We start from the raw sequence: 23,262 nt of genomic DNA, 5'->3' as shown, positions 1-23,262 counted from the left end.
GCCTGTGGTCCCAGCTACTTGGGAGGCGGAGGCAGGAGACTTGCTTGAGCCCAGGAGTTGGAGGTTGCTGTGAGCTGTGATGCCACAGCACTATACCCAGGGGGACAGCTTGAGGCTCTGTCTCAAAAAAAAAAAAAAATTGTTCAAACAGTTACTGTGAAAGAGAAGTATTAAATTCTTTCACATATAATAGTGGATTTGTATATTTCTCTATCAGTACGATAGGTTGTTGCTTTTTAAAATCTCTTTTTTAAAACTAGTTTTTAAGTTGCTTTTTACTGGTTTTGAAATAAAATTAAAACCAGGCCAGCCACGATGGCTCACATCTATAATCCTAGCACTTTCTGAGGCTGAGGTCAGGGGTTAGCATGAGTCCAGGAGCTGGAGCACAGTCTGGGCAACAGCAAGACTGTTTCTCTACAAAAAACTTCAAAAATTAGCCAGAAGAGGCGACACACCCCGGTGGTCCTATCTGCTTGGAGACTGAGGAGGAGAATCAGTTGAGCCCAGGAATTTGAGGCTGCTGTATGAGGTATGATCTTGCCACTGCGTTTCAGCCTTGGTGACAGAGCCTTGTCTCTTAACAAAAAAATAAATAAAACCAATCTGAAATAATTTTAATGAGTAGAGTTGAATTGAGCCTTCAAACTTGTTCATGAGTCGTGATCATTATTCGTTACTATATTAAAAACTGTTTCAGAAAGGAAATTTGTAGCCAGTTCCAGTTTTATTGTAGTTTGTAAATAAGTTAAATTTATCACAAGTGAATCATAGATTTTTAATGTTATGATTGCTTTTGCATAAAATTTTACTATCAAATTTAAAAGGTGGGAGAGAAAAATTTGATTATTTTGAAATTATAAAGTTGTCATTTGTTTAACCTTTGAGAATATTTGCAGTGTATTAAAATTCTATTAAAAATTATTTTAACTGCTCTTGTAACTCCTTCCATAACTCATCTTCTTTATTAAAAGCAGACGCTCGCATATGGGGACATGAACCACGAGTGGATTGGCAACGAGTGGCTGCCCAGCCTGGGCCTTCCTCAGTACCGCAGCTATTTCATGGAGTGCCTTGTTGATGCTCGGATGCTGGACCACTTGACAAAGAAGGACCTTCGAGGGCAACTGAAGATGGTTGATAGTTTTCACAGGTAACTTTGTGCAAATAGTTCTTAATACCTGACTGAAATTTTTCACTGTTGCCAACTCTAAATCTCTCTTTTTTTTTGTGAATAGAAACAGTTTCCAGTGTGGAATTATGTGCCTGCGAAGGTTAAATTATGACCGAAAAGAACTGGAAAGAAAAAGAGAAGAAAGTCAGAATGAAATAAAAGGCTAGTACACTGTATTTAATTGTTTTAGCATTCTCCTGCTTGCTGGTGTATTAGAAGTCTCAGTGATTTCCTATTTTTTAAAAATCAGGAAAGGCATTATGTGGAGCAAACTAGTCAGGCGTCATTGCAGAGGAAGGAAGGATGAAACAGTGCTTTTGAGACCCTCTCTGTAGCCAGAGGATTTATGCCTATTTTCTTACGCTCACATCAGTCTGCAGGCTGAAGGACTCATTGTGAGCATTTTTCCTATGACTTTAGAGTTTTCCTGTTGTTGGGACATAAGTACTCTCACTCACAGATGCTATTCCCCAGTCAGATAACAGCAAAGCAAAGATGTGTGTGCTCAGTCGATTTTAGTGTGAAAAACACAGTTCTGGATGTTCATCCAGGGACTTGTGAAGCACAAAAGAGTACCCAGTGGGCCGTGTGGTTGTGCTTCCAGCAGGGAGGGAAGGAAGCATAGAGTTTAAATGGTAGCTGGTCCTTGAAAGGAATAGGTGCTTCTTGGGGATGAGGTGGGGTAAGGAAAAGGCATTTCGGTTAGAAAACAGAGGCCAGGGAGTAGAGGATATGGGACATTGACCCTGAAGACACGGTCTTCTCTTTTTTCTTGGTGAGCCTCAGACTCTGTGCCTCTCTGAATGACCAAGGACAGTAATTTGCTTTTAAAGTAAGACACTAGGCTCGGCGCCTGTAGCACAGTGGTTACTTTGCTAGCCACATACACCAAGGCGGGCAAATTCTAATCCAGCCCAGGCCAGCTAAATAACAACGACAGCTGCAACAAAAAAATAGGCAGGCATTGTGGCAGGCACCTATAGTCCCAGCTACTTGGGAGGCTGAGGCAAGAAAATTGCTTAAGCCCAAGAGTTTGAGGTTGCTGTGAGTTGTGATGCCATGGCACTCTACCAAGGGTGACATAGCAAGACTCTGTCTCAAAAAATAAATAAATAAATAAATAGAAAATAATGTAAGACACTAAGCACTCTAAACACTTAAAATCCAGTCTCCCATAATTTTTGGAATTCAAGGAAATCAATAACAATTATAAGAAGAAGCAAGGCTTATTGAAGAGTAGGTGATGGGAAGTGTTCCAAGCACTTCTGTATGTCAATTTATTTAATTTTTACCACAGCCCTGTAAGTGCTATTTTCATCCCTAGTTTTTATTAAAAGACAAACTAAAGAGGGCCAAACATGGTGGCTCACACCTTTAATCCCAGCATTTTGGGAGGCCAAGCAGGAGCATCTCTTAGCCCAGGAGTTCAAGACTGGTCAAGGTGGTATAGTAAGACCTCATCTCTATAAAAAAATTTTTCAATTAGCCTGGTTTGGTGGCATGTACCTGTAGTCCCAGCTACTCAGGAGACTGAGACAGGAGGATCACTTGAACCAGGAGTTTGATGTTGCTATAAACTATGACCTTGCCACAGCACTCCCGGCTGGGCAACAGACCCAGACCCTGTCTCTTGAAAAAAAAGAAAGATGAAAATGTGGTTGGGAGACAGCCTATTTGAAGAGTAGTTTACTTATGATTGAGTTAATGGTGAATCACGAGAAACAGCTGAGTCAAACGTTTATACAATCTATGTGAAAGTGTGGACTTCTACCCAGAGACGGGCATTGGAAATGAAGTATGTCAGTGCTTCATTTGTTTTCTGTATCATTTTGCATCTTTTTGCAGTTAACAGGAAAGAACCATCTTTGGCAATGATGAGTGATCATCTAAATGTATTTTCACAAAGTGGCTATTTTTAGATCTGATAGAGCAAGATTAATAATTTCTTAATTTGCATAAGATAACATCTTTCCCCAAAGTTTCTGATACGCTAGGGAATATCTGAAGGCCTCTCTCTTTTTAAAATGGCACAATATGAACAAAGCCTGGAAGATTAGAAATGAATGGTATACGCTAACCTCGACAGGATGCATAGACTGTTACGGTGCCAGCTCCTATGATGGGAAGATGCGTTTCCAAAGACTCCCATCTATAAAATGTCCCCGTTCATTTAGTATTCAGGTTCTTACAACTCTTCTGATTTCTGATCCCTGGATCCTCCTCATTTTCTGTTCTGTAGAAATACAGTGTACATCATAACTTCATTCCTTTGGTGTTCACTGGAAGACTGAGTTGTAAAATGGGACCGTTTCCATTAGCTTGGAGCAGGGCCAGGGCACCAGTGTCTAGTGCAGCTAGTGGTTGTCCATATGGCAGTTCCTCCCAGCACTTGTGGGGATCATGTCCTTTATCAGGAGCCAAAGGATTAGGAACAACGGCAGGGATCTTTCTTCTGCATGATAGGGTAGACATGATAAAGATGGCTTTCTGAAGCCACTTTTATAATTGTCTTGATTCTTTTTCAGACGTGCTTGTTTGGAGCAATGATCGAGTGATTCGCTGGATCCTGTCTGTCGGTCTTAAAGAATATGCAAACAATCTCCTGGAGAGCGGCGTTCACGGTGCACTTTTGGCCTTAGATGAAACTTTTGATTTTAGTGCACTAGCGCTGCTGTTACAGATCCCGACGCAGAACACACAGGTGATACTGCACTCAGTCACGTGTGCAGCTGGTTTTCTGATTGTAGACATTTAATTCTTTATTTCAATGGAGAGAAAGCCAAAAAACCTCAGACAACTAGTAATACAATGGTTCAAAATCCCGAAGAAAGGAGAAAACAGTGTTAAATTTGTAATACTTAAGTCATGTTTGACTTCTGTAATTACAAGAGGTGCTCAGCATGACTTGTATGTTTCTTACTTGCATATAGAGGGTTGAACATCATACTTACTACAACAGCCACCAGTATCATAACTTATCTGAGGAATTACTGAGAGCAAGAGATTTCCAGGCTTGCCAGGAGCATGCCTCAGTAATTCATGATACTTACTACAGCAGCCACCAATGTCACTGTGACTTGGAAGGCAAGCCATCAAGTAACTCAGTAATCCTGGAGAGGCAAAATTCAGTCCTATAGTAGTAAGGCTGATGTTAAACATTAAGCTTTTATGGCAGTTCCTTGAAGGATTAGTGGAGAAAAATTGCATGTAGTATTTTGGAGATCATTTCCTTGAGTACATACTCTGTTGGCACCTATGAGATCATTTCCCTGAGCACACAGCCCCTGCATGGCTTTGCTTAGTAATCTTTCCACCCATTGTGTACCTTCCCAATAAAAGGACTCCGTGAGAAGTGCTCGGGGCTATCCTGCACCTGTGGGTGGCCTCACCTCTGCAGCGTGTACTGTCAATCTGTGCCTTGTGAGATCATTTATGTGGTTGAGACACTAGTATATATCAAGTATTACAATTTTAATAAGTTCTTTCCTTTCTTAAAATGTATGTACATTTTTTTGGCATCCTCTGTGTTTAGTTCTTAGGGAAAGAATTATTAAGGTACACTATTATCCTTCACGTTAAGATTGATGGACATTCTGATGTTCTTTTGTTATTTTAGGCTCGTGCTGTCTTGGAAAGAGAGTTTAATAACCTTTTGGTCATGGGGACTGACAGAAGGTTTGATGAAGTAAGTTTTTGACCTAATATTCTTTACATTCGTGTTCATTATAAGATGTTTTATTACACCTGGAACTACCATGTACCTGGGCAGTCTTCTAAATGTGGAGTAATTTTTAGCTTTGCTCTTACTGAGTTATTAGCAAATCATCGAGCAAGAAAGTATTTCCAGGCTATGTCGAGGCACTGTTACTGCAGCACCGTGGGGGGATCACTTGACCCTAGGAGTTCAAGGCCACAGTGAGCTGCAATTATGCCACTGCACTCCAGCCTGGGACAGAACGAGACCCTGTCTCTGGTGGGGGTCAGACCAGGTGGTGGGACTAATACCTTAAATAAGACATTTGTTTCTGATTTTGTGATTTAATTTTTCATACTCCTCAATACATTGGTTGCAGCCTAGACATGAAGTCTGTAGTGGTGTTTTGGGTACCACTAGATATCCTGCCCCAATCCAGAACCTTTTTGCTTTGATGGCAGCATGTTTTAGAAGTCCTAAAAAACATCAATGTTGGCTGGGCATGGTGACTCAAACCTGTAGTTGTAGTACTTGGTAAGCTGAGGCAGGAGTTTCAAGAGCAACCTCGGCAACAGTGGAACCACAAAAAAATAGAAAAAGTGTCTATAAAAAAATAGAAAAATTATCTGCGCATGGAGGTGGGTGCCTATAGTCCTAGCTACTGAGGAGGCTGAAGCAAGAGGGTCAGTTGAACCCAAGAGTTTGGGGTTGCTGTGAGCTATGATGATGCCACTAGGCTTGGCAACAGAGTCTCCAAAAAAAAAAAAAAAAGACACAAAATGTTAATTTCCCCTTATACAAAACCATGACTGATTATGTCCACACTGTTATTATCGTCTTCACTGGACATCAAGAAAACTTGAGTTTGGCAAAGAGTAGAAGGCCCCTCTAAAGGTGAAGCCCTTTTTGGTGGTATCCTGGCATAGAACAGAAGTGTTTACAGATTCAGAACTACTTTTTAAGATGAATACAAATGTATTACATAGCAAGGAAGTGATTCCTGCGAGATAGAAAGTGAAATGTGATAACAGACAGAAGGAACCACACCCCTTGGTGGTCTAGGATGTCCACATGTATGCCTCAGGAGTCCAGGAGGAGTATCACCACACCTTCCTTCAGGCTGAAGTTCCAATTTGGGCAGTTAATTGTATGGTCATTAAGAAGGGTTTAAAGACGTGATCAAGAATACATTCATGAGTTCAGCAGACATTTTAAAGAACAGTTAACTTTAGATCTCTGTCCTTTATTTTTATTTTTGCAAAGAGGCAGGGTCTTACTACATTGCCCAGGGTGGACTCACACTCCTGGGATCAAGCAGTCCGGCCACCTCAGCTTCCTAAGTAGCAGGGGCTACAGGTATGCACCATTACCACTTGGCATTCATTTTTATTTAAATGAATCTTATTTTCTGTTCTTTACTTTACCCAGGATGATGATAAAAGCTTTAGGAGAGCACCTTCGTGGAGAAAAAAATTTAGACCAAAGGACATCCGTGGCTTAGCTGCTGGGTCAGCAGAGACTCTCCCTGCAAACTTCCGAGTGACTTCGTCTATGTCTTCACCCTCTATGCAGCCAAAGAAGATGCAGATGGACGGTAAGTGGTGAGCTGTGCTAACCGCCACTCTGGGTGAGCCTGGAATGTTAATAATTACCTAGAATGACCTATATAATGTGTTACAAGGCAAGTGAGTATGATTGCATGCCCAGATATAAATGTTTTACAATTAACTCTAACATTTGTTTATAAAAATTTAACAGTAATAATAGAATTTTTAAAAAATTATTGTCTGGTTAAGTCTTTGCGTATTCATATCCAACTAATACAGCTTAGTAGGTCTTCTGCATTCTAAGTGTACGCGGTTGGCATCCACCCCTGTAAACACTGTGCCTGACAGGTTGGGCTGGGACAGCTCTCTCACCAGATCCAATCCCAGGACTGCCCTCCACACTGAAAAATGACAGTACATTTTAAATACATGATTTCTAACTTACGTGAGCTCAGCTTTTCCTATCTTTCTTTCCACCCTGCTGTTATTTTTGTATGTAATTACACTTGTATTCCATTAAAGACAGGCTGGGGAAATAGATTTGCCTTGGGGAAGTCACCAGTGAAGTAGGACCAGCCCTTTGGAATATCCCATCAGGGCAGCAGCACAAGTGCTTTGGATTTCCCCTTTAACAGCCACTTTCTTTTTATTGAGACAAACTCTCATTCTGTCACCTAGGGTAGAGTGCTGTGTCTTCAGTGAATCTCCTGCCTCACCCTCCCAAGTAGCGGGAACTACAGGTGCCCACCACAACACCTGGCTAATTTATCTATTTTTAGTAGACACGAGGTCTCAGCTTTTGCTTGGGCTGATCTTGAACTCCTGAGTCAAAGGGATCCTCTCCCTTCACCCTCTCAGAGTGCCTGGATTACAGGTGTGAGCCACTGTGCCCAGCCTGCTGTTTTCTTTTTTTAAAGATAAGCGTCTGGCTCTGTTAGATGGCCTAGGGTGCCGTGGTGTCATCATAGCTCACTGCAACCTCAAACTCCTGCCTCACTTCCCAAGTAGTTGGGAGTACAGGTGTGCATCACCATGCCCAACTGATTTTTCTATTTTTTGTAGAGATGGGGGTCTTGCTCTTGCTCAGGCTGATAGCCACTTTGATTTGAGAATGCAGCTGGTTAAGAGCTGACCATGGTTTCCAGATGGCTCTCAGCTCTGACCTTGAACTTACGTGATGAAAGGCAGTGCACAGCCTGTTTCCCCCTCTGTAAAATGGTTATCACAATCATATTTTCTTCATAAAGCAGGAAGAATTGTGGGTGCTGCCTCAGCATTGGCTGTCTGGGCATTTTGGCAGCTCCCATGTTACTGCATGCAGACTGTTGATTCTCATTTGTGATGCAGATGGGGAGGGTAGAATGGAAGCAAGTTTAAGGACTGCATTGATGGGAGTTTTGCACTTTGTTTCCATAGTAGGCTTGCTTTCTCTCGCATATATAAAAATCAAGAGAAAAGTACATTTATATAAAACCTTAATTAAGCTAGACACTTGGTGAGAATGGATTACATGGTGGCATTTTCAATGAAAAGCTGTATTTTTTAAACTAGAGTCTAGTAATGTACTTAAGAGGTGAATTTAGAATGTCTTTTTTTTTTTTTTTTTTTTTTTTTTGAGACAGAGCCTCAAGCTGTCCCACTGGGTAGAGTGTCGTGGCATCACAGCTCACAGCAACCTCCAACTCCTGGGCTCAAGCGAGTCTCCTGTCTCCACCTCCCAAGTAGCTGGGGCCACAGGGACCTGCCACAACGCCCGGCTATTTTTTGGTTGCAGCCATCATTGCTGTTTTGGCGGGCCCAGGTTGGATTTGAATCCACCACCTTAGGTATATGTGGCTGGTGCCTTAGCCGCTTGAGCCACAGGTGCCGAGCCTAGAATGTCTTTTAATAAATAGTAACTTTCGAAAAATAAGCATTTTTCTTCTGAGGAACATGCAGATAATTCTTAGGAATTTTAACTATAACTTGGCTTTCAACTTAATCTCTACCCTGGTTCATTGGGCAGTCCAGATGAGTGCTTTCTTGGTTTTTTTGTAGCTTCAATTTCAGTTTTCATCATTATAAGTTACATTTCCCCTGTTAAATATTAACAGCAATTTTAAGATAGTTCACATAGATTAAAAACAAACCTAGGAAAAAAGTATATGGAATATATTATACACAAGACTTTTTATAAGGCATAAACCATGTAAAATAGTTATTGGCTTTTTAAATAAGAGAATGCAAGATAAATTCTAGCAGATGCCCTGGGTGTTGGAAGGGCCTGTAAAGATTACTCATTCATGGCTCGGTGCCTGTGGCTCAGGTGGCCAAGGTGTCAGCCACATACACCTAAGGTGGCAGGTTCGAATCCAGCCTGGGCCTGCCAAACAACAATGATGGCTGCAACCAAAAAATAGCCAGGCGTTGTAGCAGGCACCTGTGGTCCCAGTTACTTGGGAGGCTGAGGCAGGAGACTCGCTTGAGCCCAGGAGTTGGAGGTTGCTGTGAGCTGTGATGCCACAACACTCTACCCAGTGGGACAGCTTGAGGCTCTGTCTGAAAAAAAAAAAAAGATTACCCAGGTGCCTTTTGTGTTTTCTGGAACCATGGCAAGATATTGATAAAACTGTATTCCTGGTGTCGTGTGTACAAAAACCTCCTAACCGGGAGCAGCAAACGTCTGCTGTAGATGTATGAAAGTTCCCACCCACTTTGTGAGTGGAAATCAGGTTTCCCTGTGCATTGCAGTGTTTCTTGAACAGGAAGCACAGTGTCCTTAGTCTCCATTGTTTCTGATAGAAATCGAGGGCTTCGGTTTTCCTATATCAGCTGTCCTCACCCCACTGCCCTCCAGGCCCCAGCCCTACAGCCAGCCTTTCCATCCACCTCTGCCCTGGGCACCATTCAGTCTCTTCCCTCGGTCCATGCTTGGACACACAATCCTTGAAGCCCAGCTGGTCCGTGGACATAGAGTTTAAGGAGAAACAAAGTGATTGCTAAGTCACTGTCACTGATGCAGATAGATATTTTGACATTTTTATACCATTTGGTGCTCCATTGCTATTTCAGAATTATCTTCCAGTGACTCCCCTTGGGAGTTGGGGGCAGATACCACTGGTAACACTTCGGTTCTCTTTCTCTGGCTTCGTCCTGCCCCCTCTAGCAGCCTCCCCTCAGGTCCCTCAGTAGGTGCTACTGTAGGTGTGAGATGTGTGTCTGTTCTTGTGACGCTGTGAGACTAACTGCACGCTGTGTTTGCACGCCTCCTCTCGTGGCTGTCAAAACAGGCAATGTGTCAGGAACACAGAGGTTGGATTCTGCTACAGTCAGGACTTACTCCTGCTGAAGCCTCCTGTTGGTGAGTAGAGTGTTAATTCGTGGAGATTGTTCAGAGGTACAGGTGACAGTAAGCACAAAGCTGTAATGTCAAACTGAACTTTAGTTAATTTGAGAATTTTAAAACTATAGACGCATATGCTCTCTGCACCTGTTAAAATGATTTGGGTGCTACAATTGTTCATTAAGAGGTTGGTGTGTCCTTGTTTTTAAGGAAAAAAAAGTATTTTTATATTTTCTTTTTCCTTAAACCTGAAAATGCTGGCCCATTTTAAGCGCCATGAGGGGGTGGGCAAGAGAGCAGAACACGTGATAGACAGAGCACAGCTTAGCTCTTAGCTGACTGCCCAGGGGTTGGGAGCGCAGGGGCCAGTCGAGGTGGCTCAGGAAGGCCGAGATGGGGGATGGCTTGAGCTCACAAGTTCAAGACCAGCCTGAGCAAGAGCAAGACCCTTCTCTACTAAAAATAGAAAAACCAGCCAGGCATATGGCAGGCGCCTGTCATCCCAGCTGCTTGGGAAGCTGAGACAAGAGGATCACTTGAACCCAAGTTTGAGGTTGCAGTGAGCTCTGACACCCCAGTACTCTACCCAGGGTGACAGAAGGAGACTCTGTCTCAAAATCCATGGGGGACATCTGTGCCACTTCGACATTGTTGTGTATGGTCATACAGTTCCTCACTTACATTGTTATAAATATATGTTCTTGAATGAAACAAGCCCTAGAGTTTTGTGGTTAATCATGCATTGAGTTTCATAAGGCTGTATGATCCTGTGACATTTAACAGCCTTTCCATTTGGAGAGTTTTTTTTTGTTGTTGTTGTTTTGAAGACAGTGTCTCTGTCACTCAGGCTAGAGTGTAGTGGTGCCATCATAGCTCATAGCTATGAATTCTTGGGTTCAAGTGATCCTCCTGCCTCAGCCTCCCAAGTAGCTTAAACTAAAGATACCTACCACCAGTCCTGGCTTTTTAAAAAATTATTTGTTGTCCACAGTGTATCTTGATACATTGCCCAGGCTGCTCTTGAATTCCTGGCCTCAAGCAGTCCTCCTATCTCTGCTCCCAAAGTGCTGGGGTTACAGGTGTGAGCCAGGGTGCCTGTCTGGAGAGATTGGTTCCTGGGTGGCCATCACAGGCTCTAGGTCAGCAGTTCTCAACCTGTGGGTTGTAAAGGGTTGCGGCATTAGGAAGGTTGAAAACCACTGCTCTAGGTGCGGAGAGCATGCCCGGTCTCTGCCCTGCTTCTTTGGAGCCTCTGTTCACCCTGCAGGGGCCTGGCCATCCTTGCCCTCCTCTCTCACTGCTCTGACCCCTGTGGTGGACTCTGTCTACTCTGCTGGGTTTTAGGGCTGTACAGTCCTCATGCTCCGTCCAGTGATCCTCAGAGCAACCAAAGTGCAGACTATAGGGGTGCGGGGCTGGGCCCATGTGGGTGGATGCTCCGCCCAGCACCTGAGGGTCTGGTTCTTCCCCTCTGGCTTGTATTAAGAGTGGCTTTTTGTTTTATTTTCCAGTTTACCCACACTACTTCTACAGATGATTATGCAGCATTCAAATCCAACAAAGACTACATTTTAGAATTCAGTGGAATCCTTAATCTGTTAATAATTGTTATATGGACCTTGAGATATTTTATTACAGAGTTTTTAATTAGTGAAAAATTCATGAATACCATAGAGAAAATATTTTAGAATTTAATGTTTCTTATATTTATGTAAACTTATGAATCTTCATTTATATAGCTACTTACTTTTTCATGTATATCCAGGCTATAAATATCCTTTCAAATCAATTCATGTTCTTATATCTAATTTTAGTCTTTCAAATGAATGTACTGTAATGCTTGTATGTATAAATGCTATGAATAAATATAGGGCTTTTGTAAATTATGCATTTATTGTAATTATCATTGTTTAATTTTTTAATGATAAACCATGACAAAAGATTTTACTATGTTTATAAAATTATCATGACACAATGTGCATTATCTTTTACAAATGCAGCCTAGCTCTACAACAATCATTTTGAAATAAGCATACTTAATTTTAAGCAATTACTGTTGTATTTTAATAACTGACCTTAACTATACATTTTCTAGCAAGAAATACTTTTTTTCTGCAGTGTGAACAGATTTAAAATATCTGGTATTAAATATCAGTTTCTAATAACATTTGGACTGAAAGGATGATGAGAACACTATGAAATGTTAGCACTGGTTAACTCTCTCCTGGCCTCGGCTCTGGACTTGGGTAGCTTGTCTTCAGTGACTGCCAGAAGCTGGGAGCTGGGAGCAGTTTTCTCAGTGGGAAGAAAAGGACTCCGGCTCAGGTAACCTGGGGAGCAGCCCCAGCTGTTGGAACCTTCTTCCTGGCTCTGCGCCTTGTACGCAGGGTGGAAAGGTGCCTGTACTACTCTTCGAGGACCAATCACCAGCACTGTGCTCTCAACTCACAGGCATTGGTGCACAGAGCAGATGGAGGCAGGAGATCCTGAAAACAGTGTGTGCAACTCTAATAAAGGCCTTATTTTTCTTACGTAAATCATCTTTTTACATTTGTTTGTAAACATGTTTAAAGAATGGACCTAGTCGTACATTTTTAGATTTTGATGATAGCCATTTTGGATTGTATAAGTAGCAAATGTAACTTTTTAAGTGGCATATTAAAAAGCCAGCAAGAAATGGGTCAGATCATGGTGCGTTATTTATTATGCAGCTGGTACAGAGACATCCGTCTTTTTACATTTTGTCTCTGCTTTTAATTGTACAATTCATTGTTACTGTTCTGTTTTTCTATTAATCTTTTGTGAACTTTCTGATTATGTAACAAAGTATGTACAGTCTACTTTTGAACTATTTTTACCACAGTATTATTTATTACTTTCTTCAATAAAGTACTGAAGTGTCTCCTACTGCCAGTAAAGAATATTGAGAATAAGCTGGGCTCATACTGACAGCCGGCTGTAGCTGCCCTATCTCATGTTCTCTCTAGGCTGATTCACTGAAGTCACCATATGGGAATCATATTCTAGAAATCCATCAATAGGTTAAAGAGGCTGGAAGATGAAGTGCATGTTCAGGGTGTCGTCCAAGGGAGACCAGATGGGTCCTGCCTGCTGCTCTGGATCCCCAAGCCCGCATCTCATCCGTACGTGCAGGGAGCACTGGAGATGGGTGGGTGGTCTCACCCAGAAAGGGAGTGTGTGGGCCATGTGCAGTCCTGGGTGGGGTTGGCCTGAAGCAGCCCTTGAGGTAGGTCTCTGATGAGCTGAGGGGGTGGCCTCTGCAGTGGCACCATCGTAGCTGACTGTGATGTTGAATTCCCTGCTCCATGGATCCTCCCACATAGCTGGGACTACACACATGCCACCACACCTGGCTGATTTTACTTTTTGTATAGACAGGGTCTTGTTATGTTCCCTAGGCTGGTCTCAAACTTTTGACCTCGTGTGACCCACCTGCCCCAGCCTTCCCTGGGATTACAGGTATGAGCCAATGTGCCTGGCCCATAGACATCTTTTGAGGGCCATAACTGAACCCACTACCTTCTTCGTGTTTCTCTGAAGGAGGGGACCCAGCCTGTCCAGGAGATAGATGAATGGGTAAAGCAGATCACTGTCCCAAAGGCACCCACCAATTGTGGGAACAGACTCCTAAGATTGCACAAAGGGCAACATGAGTAGAGGCAGGAGCTGTCAACAGCCTGGCGGTGACCCCCAGGGAGCAAGGCTCTGTGCTTGGGTGTGAGAGGAAGAAGGAATGTTCCATTCAAAGTGACATCATGGGGTGGGGCAGAGGAACAAAGAAGAAAGAACAGGGACATTTCGACACTTGGTTCTGGAGCGGGTCCTCTCAAACTTGAGTGTGTATCACTTAGCAGGGAGACAGGGCGGGACTTGCTCTATTAAAGCAACTCAGCATCACTTACGGGAGACTTGCTTGGCACTGTTTGAGGCTAGAGAGACCACGATAAGAAGTACTTCAGCCTTCTGGTAACAAGGGAACATTTCTAATCCTGTGCATATAGGGTGCAGCCTGGGAGTTTGGACTGTGCTCTGGCGTGGGAGGAGAGGGGCTTTGGGGAGACAGCATCCCCAGACATCAAGCCCTGACAGTCTCCTCATGTTCACTCAGCATACTTACTGTCTGCTGTGAGTGATGCACACATACTCTTCCCAGACGGGGTTTCTCAAGGAGTATCAACACCATAGACCCGAACTGGACAGCAGCTACCTCTTCCCACGTGTGCTCTCCTGCAGCCATCCTTGTGGCGTGACTTTCTGAATAGGTTAATTGGTCTTGCCAATCACCTTCAGAGGAAGCAGACAATACCATTCTTCACTCTTCACAAGGATAGGTGACACCTACGCTATCTCACACTGCAAGTTCTTTAAGTAGACTCAAATGCACTCATAAAATAAAAGCAATGTAACTTAGGAACAGCAGTATTATAAACCTATAGTGCTGAAAAGATTTTACTCATCAATTCTCCAGCACCCTATTTAATTTTCAGTTTTAACCAAAGCCCATGCCCATCATTTAAAGTAAAAACAAAACAAAACACCAGCATTCCCTGTTCTTCCCCTCCCGTTTTGGCTATTTCTCCTATTTGCTTTCTTCCTGTAGGAGGAAAATCAAAATCTCAGGGCCCCCAACTCCCATCTCCTTATGCAAAAGGGAAGGTAAAGGCCTCAGGCACCTGTGATGCAGCAGCCCACAGATCGTTCATTAAGGAAATTCCTCTTGACCTCGTAGTAAGCAAGGACATGCAAACTGATGTCTGGCACTTAACACCGAAGCCTGTTGGATTCCACACTAGTAATGAATCACAAGTTTATGTTTACATGAATAGGACAGGGTCAGACATCCTTTCACCTGCCCAGGACCTCAATGTAGGTGAGGCCTTCACTCACTAGTTCTCTTCAGACAGACCCTTAAGTAAATTATAGATACCAGGTGTCACAAGAATGTCACCATTTGGTCCATGCCATACTGTTGCAGGAAGACGAGGCCCAACGGAGAGAAAGAGCACCCAAACACTATGTTTATAAGTAGAAGGGCTTTATTCACCGGCAGGGAGCTTACAGCATAGAATTCCAAATAACAATGCTCCCCGACTGGCTTGGTCTTTCCCTTTTTATCTCCAGTCAAAAAGTTCCACCCCATAGGTACCTTTTTCACTGGCCAGTGTGAACCAAGCAGGAGATGCTGTTCCAGCCCCCACAGAACTATAGGATTTCACAGAAGTGGAAATTTCCAAGTTCCAGGAAGTTAAATCCACAAATTCCCAAGAGCTGAGTCACCATAGAGAGCACCCTGCAGGTGTATCCTTGTGGTCTCCTTGAGAAGACCTGTTCTGGACTTCACCCTTCTGGGGTATCTCCTCTAAATACCCTCCTAAATGGTCTTGTCTGATGTCCTGAAATGAAGCAGGGTCAGGCCTGGTTACTATTTGGAAGGGAGAATTGACCAGGAATACAGGGTGCTGAAAGCTTTTTAAAAATACTAAGAAAAGAAAGCATAACAATTTGCCTCACCAGTGGGCCCCATGCCTTTTCCTTCTCTGTCTGTGGCTTTAAAGGTGATGCTTCCAAATTCTCCCTCAGGAAAATAGGCACAGTTCTGTGGTTCTTATTTTTTCCTGGACCCATCCTCAATTTTGGCTTATCAACCTTCCATTGATTGAGGGCTTTGCCTTCATCACTTGCTTGTTTGGATACCCCTAGCATGTGCTCAGTGGTCTCCTGACCCAGCCGTTCGGTTCAGGCCCTGTCTACTGGCTTTTCTTTGTGTCTATCAAGAATGTGTGTGTGTGTGTGTGTGTGTGTGTGTTTGAGATGAGGACTTGTTATCAAACGGCAAGGTAGTTTCAGCCTACATCTGGTTGCTCACCTCACAAAAATCCAGTTATTGAGACAAGGAGAACTGCGAAGTAAGAAAGGAATTTTAATGGGAGTGACGTCTGGCAGGAGAAATAGTCCCAAACCCATGTCTGACCAACACAGATCCTGGGCTTTTTAAGAAGGGGCCACATGCACTGGGGCAAGTCACAGTGTGGGATAGGAATTCCCATAACCCTGACAAGAGTGCAGCCATTTTAGAAAACCAGTAACCCCTGCCCCAGACTCCTGGAGTGCCTCAAGGCCAGAATTCCTGGAATCACCCTACCTCTAATCCTGACTGCCCTAGAGAAGAGTCCTGGGTGGTACTCAGGGCCCACAGCCCCATTCCAGCTATACTGATGAGACTTATAATAAAAGCCTTTTGCAACTGTGTGGGAGCTGAGCTGACCCTTGGTCGGTCTGCTTTCTGCTTTTCCCATGTCCTTCCTTATTCCTAGACTGGCCTCTTCTCCTTTCTTGTGCACCTTCACCCAGTTCTCTGCCAGAACCTGTTATATAGGATGTGGTGATTCTTGGAACCAGGAATCTTGCTCAGGAGGTTTTAGAATCTCAACTCCATTGTCTTATAAAAATTCATTTCCGGGAAACAAGTAATTAGCAAAGGGAGGAGATTATTAAAAAGTATGGAGGTCACTGCAATTTGTTCATAGAGCTGATTAGTGTCACTGTTGCCCAGAATGGAGTGATCAGACCTCACTGCATCCATGAACCTGTGCGCTCAAGCCATCCTCCTGCATCAGCCTGGGAGTTGCTGGACTGCTGGAGCACACCACCATATGCTGCCAGCTGATAAGAATTTTAGCACCTGGCACCTCCCTATCCCTTTCCCAATCTGAACAGAGGTAAGCCAAAGTTATTAGTGTAAACTAAAATAAAATCTTAGGCTCCTTAGTTGATTGAATGGACACCCTCTTGGTCAAGGGGACCAAAGAAAACTTTTAAAGCTGAGTTGCTGGTCAAGATAGGTCAGATATATCTCCCTTTTGGAGTTATTTTCTGTACAACAAACAGTAAGATACTAAATCATTAGCAGGCTTCAGGTCATGTAAGACAGAGGCCCTGCAGGCCCCAGGTTTACTGGACCCAACACTTGAGTGTTGGCTGTTTTTGAGTAGCCCATCTCATAGATCCCTAGAGGTATAAGTTAACCTCTAGAAAACAGGGCCTGGTCTATAGAAATGCAAATTAGTTGTGTGCAGGGTAATGTCCAGGGATAGACTAGTTTGCAAATTCATTTTAGTATTCCTTTGGTATCTTTGGACCATTAACAGCGTGCTGGTTAATTCCTTAATAGGATCTTCAACCTGTCTTACACCTGTGTGCAAAGTAACGATTTTACCTTTAAAAAGAATTATCCTTGACACCCAACATTTCCTTCTCCCACCCCCAATCCACCTTCAAATCTGACCACTTTATGAAGGTCTCTGCTTTCTGCCCACGTCTCTCCAGCTTACCTGCCACCATCTGTTGGCCTAAATTGGCTGTATCAGGCTCCTATCTGGCCCTCTTCCCAACCATTCTCCGGACAGCAGCCAGAGTGATCTCCTTATCATTCAATCTTCATGATGTCTCTTATCTGCTAGACTTCCTCCAAGGACTTCTCCTTTCTTTTAGAATAAAGACAAGGTCGTGGCTGTGGTAGTTTGACCTCCACACAACCCAGCCCTAACTCACTTACCTCAAGCCTCGGAGAGCTTCCTTCGGGTCCTGCCCCAGGGCTTCTGCACACGCTGTTTTCCCTTGTTTGAGCAATTCTTCCCTTCCTATCTCGTTTACTCCTACACGGCCTTCACGTCAGGGTGAACTGCCCGAAGCATCCTCTGATGGGTTCAAGTCCTACCTCCTCTCAGGTATAATGTTATGGCGCCTTTGGCTTCGGCACAGCACTTACCTCCCGCTTCTCTAACTAGGTGGTTGAATGCTCGACCCACCTTCTCCTGGAAGAGCCCTCAGGACAAGCCCAGTGCGTCCTGCTGTCCCTCTCTCCGGACATTTTTGTGGCCTCCGACGGTGAACAAGTGATGAGATGGATGTGCCTGGGACGGCGGGCTGGAGGGTGGAAGGAGAGGATGAGCAAGCGGCCCGAGGGTCCCAGACGACCCGGCACAGCCACATCCTCAGGGCTGCAGGCGCGCGGCATCGTGCCCTGACGATCAGCATTTTCCCCGTGTCACCGGGCAGAGTCACCACCATCTGGTCCCACCGGTCCCGTCCGCACCTCCGCACATTCCCGCCGCGGGGCGGGGCCTCGCCCGATCCGGATGCGGCCCCGCCCCCGGCCCGCGGAACCGGAAGTGGGTCCTGGCGCCGGGCGACGCCGTGCGGCGTTGAGGGGCGCAGAGGCGGCGGGGCGACGCCGTGCGGCGGGGCGAGCGGGGTCGGGCGACGCCGTGCGGCGGTGAGCGAGCGCAGAGGCGCCGCGGGCGGGAGGCGCCGCCGGCCCGAGACGGGAAGGAAGCGGCGGCCGCCGCGGTCTCGCCGCTCTTCCGCTTGCGGTTTCGCGGAGAGCGCGGGCGACGCTTCCCCGGCCGGCCCGGGGCGCGAGCGAGGGCGGGGGTCGGAGGAGGTGGGGCCCGGCCCGAGGGGCGCGAGGCTCCGGGGACCGGGAGGAAGGCCCGAGCGGCCGGCAGGGGAGGGGTCCAGGCTGTGAAAGGGGATGCATCGGCCAGGAAGGTTCGAGGGGTCGGGGAGAAGCCCGACCAAGAAGGAGGCTGCGGTGCAAGGGGAAGGGGCGTAGACCTCAGGGGTTGGAGGGTTCGAGCCGGAGGGGACAGGCCTGAGGGTCCGGGGCCATCGGAGACAAGGATGGGGCCCGAGGGGCAGGGGCGCTGGGCCTCGGAATTGGGAGGTGGGAATGGAGGGACGGTGGGGGAGGGTACGAGGACTCCGAGGGCCTCGGCGAGGGACGGTGGGAGCAGCTGGGGGTCTGTCCCGCACCTAAGAGAGGGTTTTGCAATCAGCAATCAGGTCAGTGGAATTGCGGCGACACCGCAGCCGCAGCTCGTCGTGAGGCTCTAAATTTGGAACCGTCCTTCCTTCTCAGCGTTTGAAATCACTAGTAAGGTGCTTTGGGGTTTCTGGTTCCTACATTTCGATCGCCGGGCTACTCGAACGGAGGCCTGATGCCCGTGCTGGCGGGTCTCCTGTGAGAGTGGACGGGGCGTCCACCCACTGGAATCTGTAGACGTGTCGGGCCACTTGGGGAGGAATTCCATTTTTTGCTGAACACAGCTCTTGAGGCAGCGCAAGTGAGCGCTCCCTGCATGCGCCAGGCTGTGCCCACGCTGCTTTTGGGCTCCGATTTTCCTTGGCTGGACAGTGCTTTGTCAGGGGTCTTCACTCTCTGGGTCCTTACCCTGTGATTGAGACTTTGGCCCAGTGGAGCCTGGGATTGGGAGTGGCTGCCTGCCGCTGCCGCCCTTCCGTGTTTGACGGTGTGCGTGAGTCACTGGCTGTAGCGCATTGAGTCAATTCTCCCTCTCTTCTAGTTAAGGTGTATGTGCCAGATAGTAAGACCTAACAGAATAAAGAGCTGGAAAGGCAGAGCGGTTTTTGATTCTAGGTTCCTCAATATTGGAAGTCTACCTTCTGCTAAAGTTGACTTTAAAAAAATACATTTTTAGAAAGTGACAGGGTCTTGCTATGTTGCCCAGTCTGGAGTGCAACAGCTATTCACAGAGGGTGATCCTAGTTCCCTAGAGCCACAAACTCCAGGGCACAAGTAATCCACCTCAGCCTCCAGAGTAGCTGGGAGTACAGGCACTGCCACCTTGCTTGCTAAAGCTGGCTTTAATTGTAGCATTTTGATGGACTTGTCTTTAAAACACTTTTAACACATTTAAAATTGTTGTGAATGTAAAGTGATTCAGACCTTTGTTCCCTGCCACATGGTAGCTGCTTGAAAAATGTGTTGTTGAATGTGTAAGTCATTTGCACATGGGGGTCATAGTGTTACTGCCCTGGGCTGCAGTAAGTATATGCAACGTCCTGAGACAGCCGGGAGCAGGGGACTGCCTGTGTCCATCATTAAGCTTGTCTGTCACTGCTGTGCAAGCAAGCCCACTCCCCTCTGCTCAAGCACTGCTTCAAGTAAACTGTGAATAAAACTGCTCCGGGTGAGGATGGAGGGGTTTCCTTGGAGCAAGTTTGGTGTGGGGCCTAAGCTATCCATTTTGATTACTTAAAAGCCTTTTGGTTGTCTTTGGTTTCTGCTATTATGTAAAGGTGTTTCTTGTATGGTGGTTCTATCTCATCATTTTTAGAATATTTCTTCAATAGAGGAGTTTTTCACTCTTTTTTTGGAGACAGAGTCTCTGTTACCTGGTCTAGAGTGCTGTAGCATCATTGTTGCTCACAGCAACCTCAAACTTCTTGAGTTCAAATGATCCTCTGGCTCTGGCTCAGCTACTGGGGAGGATTGGGACTATAGGCAGCTACCACCACGCCTGGTTAATTTTTCTATTTTTAGTAAAGAGATGGGGTCTTGTTCTTGCTCAGGCTGGTCTTAAACTTCTGAGCTCAAGGGATCCTCCTGCCTTGGCCTTCCCAGAGTGCTAGGATTACAGGCATGAGCCACTGCGCCTAGCCCGGGCATTATCTTTTTTGAACAGTATTTTTTGTATCATCATCATTGAGATACAGTTCTCATACACATACAGTGTACCAGTTTAATGTGTACAGTTCAGGGGTTTTTAGTATGTTCACAGAGAGATCTGTAACCACCATAATTTCAGAATAATTTAATCACCTCAAAAAGAAACCCTATATACTTTAGCTGTCACCTCCAATTCTCCCCTGTTGCCAGCTCTGGGTGTCTCATATGTATGGCACTGTGTACTATGCAGTCCTAAATGACTGGCTTTTTTCATTTAGCGTAACGTGGTCAAGGTACTTCCACGCTAAGGCATGTGTTGGTGCTGGTTCCTTTCTGTGGCCAGTTAACCCTGCAGCTGTGTGGGTGGACCACGTGTTACATACCTCTGTCAGCTGCTGGACGCTTAGTTTTTCTCTGACCCCTGGCTATTATGGGCAGTGCTATTTTGAACGTTGATGTACAGGTTTTTGTGTGACTTATGTTTTCATTGCTCTTGGGCATGTACCTAGGAATGGGATTGTGGAGTTGTACTTGGGGAACTGCCAAACTGTTATTTTCTATCTTCATTTCCACCGGCAATGTGTGGAGGTCCCAGTTTCTCCACACCCTCACCCCTCTTGTCTTCATCTGATTTTAGCCAGTCTGGTGGGTGTGAAGTACTTTTTCATTGTGGTTTGATTTGCATTTCCTGGATGGTTAGTGATATTGAACGCCTTTTCATGAGCTTATTAGCCATTTTTATATCTTTGGAGAAATGTCTGCCCAGATCCTTCACCTGTTTTTAAATGGGATTGTCTCATACCGATACAATGTACCAATCTGTACAATTCAGGGGTTTTTAGTATGTTCCCAGACATGTGTAAACACCATAATTTCAGAATAATTTAAAAGATGAAACTCTATATTCTTTAGTCACCACCTCTAATTCTTGTTTAGTTGTAAGAATTCTTCCCATATTCTGGATATATGATTTGAAAATAGTTTTTTCCCATTCAGTGGATCATCTTTTCACCTTTTGGTGTTCTTTGAAACAAAGTTTTTGATTTTGTCCAATTTATCTTTTATTTTCCTCCTCTTGTTTTGTTTTTGGTATCATATCTAAGTAACTATTGTGAAAAGTCAAGAATATTGCATGCATTTAGGATTTTATTTTATTTTTGAGTTACTTTTTGTGTATGGTTTTGAGATCAGGGTCTAGGGCATTATCTTTGAACCTATAAATTACTTAACCTTATTTTTCAATTAGTTATTCGTGTGATTTTTAAAACATTTTAAATATTACAGGGATAATAATGTGTATTCGAGCCTCTCACTAACTGCCCTGAGTAGAGTTTTATAGCTGCTAGCTGATGACAGTAATGACCGCAGTATTCAGAGATTATAACGAGCCATCCACAGAAGTTTGGGTTTCCAGAAGAGACTGGGGCAGAAAAGGAATAAATAATTGGGTCAAGAACTAGAGCAGACTGGGAGAAGAGGCTTACACCTGTAGTCCCAGCACTTTGGGGAGCTGAGGCAGGATGATCTCTTGAGCTCAAGAGTTTGGGCTACAGTGAGCTGTGACTGTGTTGGTGCCGCTCCAGCCTGCTCAGCACAGAGAGACTTTACTCTTAATTAAAAAATAAAAGGACTAGGTAGGAAATGAATTATGTATGGAGAGGACCAGCCAGCCACTACAGTCCCTGTAGTTCCTAGTGCATGAAAAGCTGCATCCTGGTGCACGTGGCTCTGCCCGGGACTGGCTTGTTGCTCGGGGACAAGAGGATTGTACTCATCTGATAGGTGATGTCTAGTAGCGTAGTGTCCAGCTGAGGCTGATAAAGGGTCTTAGGGAAGAGGATGGGTCCCTGGACACCGTCTGGGGAATTAGAGTTTTTTCATCTGCCCAGTAACCCTATACATTCATTAGGAATGCACTGGTTCCTGCCCAGCGTCCTGCCCGGCTGGCTGCCTGTCTCCCAGGCTCCCTGGCTCCTGTTCCCCGGCCGAGGCACTGGCTTCCTCTGAGAGCCAGGCAGGATCCCGGCAGTGGCTATTCCTTCTCCCAGCCACATCATGGAGTGTTTTTCATATATATACAAAGGGTGCCAAAAAAGGTATATACATTCTAAGAAAGGAAAAACAGTATTTAAATTTTAATACTCAAGTCACATGCCACTTCTGCAGTTCCAGGAGATACAATATGCAAGCTAACCAATATTATCAGTATATACGAAATATTACAGTTTTAATTTGGTTTCTTCCTTTCTTAAAATGTGTATACATTTTTTGGCAACCTCTGTGTGTGTATATTTGTGTGTATATGTATTTATTTTAAACTTACAACAACAGAATTTTATTATTTTTAGTAACGTCCTAAGGGACAAAACCCAAAGGACGCATATCAGACGGGAAGCCTGTGCTGGGAAGCCTGTGCTGGCCGTTGGTTGCTGTTTGCATTAGGAAGAAGCAAGATGTAGTTCTAAACCTTTTAAAACTTACTTCTTTTGTTTCTTTATGTTGACCTTTTTGATTAGTAAAATGCAAATCTTTCTGTCCTACATTTCTTTACAAGATCTTGTTATGTTTGGTAGGATTTCCAAGGTATTTGAAAAAGATCTCCACATATAAGGATTTCCCAGAGAGCCTATCTGCAGTTGTCCTTCTGAGCTTTTTACCCTTAATCTTTTTGCAGACGGAATCGTTCCCAAATGCCTGGAAATTCCTCATTGGATTACTGTGTTTTAAGCAGAGTTTTGTGAATAGCTTTTTATCTTCAACCGGAAAGAAAGGTGCGTGTATTGTGAACATTGTAATATTCTTTCCCCATGATGGTAAGAGTAGCATCCCTTTAACAAGGAAAGGAGGGGATTGCTCTCACTGTGGGTTTGCAGGGAGAGACAATTTTCTGGAAGGAAATTTCATTGTTTAAAAAAGTCACGTTTCTCATGTTGCCGATGACATAGAGGAGGAAATTGCAGAGAACTCTGGGATGCAGGAACAGGAAGCGTTTCTGTCCTTACAGAAGGAGCGCTCAAGCCTCTTTCCCACACA

At 44.8% G+C, this 23,262-nt stretch overlaps 2 protein-coding genes across 6 annotated transcripts in view; both read left to right on the top strand.

The window, feature by feature from the left end:
* The window catches only part of PPFIA1 (PTPRF interacting protein alpha 1), a 106,368-nt gene extending 93,718 nt beyond the window's left edge, over positions 1 to 12,650 (top strand). Inside the window, exons 22-28 of one of the 3 annotated variants that reach the window (XM_003798288.2) lie at positions 978 to 1,153; positions 1,239 to 1,336; positions 3,700 to 3,875; positions 4,791 to 4,859; positions 6,297 to 6,462; positions 9,685 to 9,755; positions 11,249 to 12,650. In XM_003798288.2, coding sequence (XP_003798336.1) covers positions 978 to 1,153; positions 1,239 to 1,336; positions 3,700 to 3,875; positions 4,791 to 4,859; positions 6,297 to 6,462; positions 9,685 to 9,743 — 744 coding nt within the window. In that variant the 3' untranslated portion in view covers positions 9,744 to 9,755; positions 11,249 to 12,650. Of the gene's footprint in view, positions 1 to 974; positions 1,154 to 1,238; positions 1,337 to 3,699; positions 3,876 to 4,790; positions 4,860 to 6,296; positions 6,463 to 9,684; positions 9,756 to 11,248 lie in introns of all 3 variants that reach the window. The other 2 variants (XM_023518304.1, XM_023518305.1) reach the window with 2 other exon arrangements.
* A 5,337-nt stretch (positions 12,651 to 17,987) lies between these two features.
* CTTN (cortactin) overlaps positions 17,988 to 23,262 on the top strand; it is a 33,556-nt gene continuing 28,281 nt past the window's right edge. For 2 of the 3 annotated variants that reach the window (XM_003798287.3, XM_003798286.3), the window contains exons 1-2: positions 17,988 to 18,033; positions 22,904 to 23,000. The gene's annotated coding sequence lies outside the window, so the exon portion shown is untranslated. Of the gene's footprint in view, positions 18,034 to 22,617; positions 23,001 to 23,262 lie in introns of those variants that run through there. The other variant, XM_023518292.1, reaches the window with a different exon arrangement.

Source organism: Otolemur garnettii, unplaced genomic scaffold (genome assembly GCF_000181295.1).
Source record: "Otolemur garnettii isolate 467f Iridium unplaced genomic scaffold, OtoGar3 scaffold00134, whole genome shotgun sequence".
Classification (NCBI taxonomy): domain Eukaryota; kingdom Metazoa; phylum Chordata; class Mammalia; order Primates; family Galagidae; genus Otolemur; species Otolemur garnettii.
Note: the sequence above shows the minus strand (reverse complement) of the source record. Positions and strands in the feature narration are given on the sequence as shown.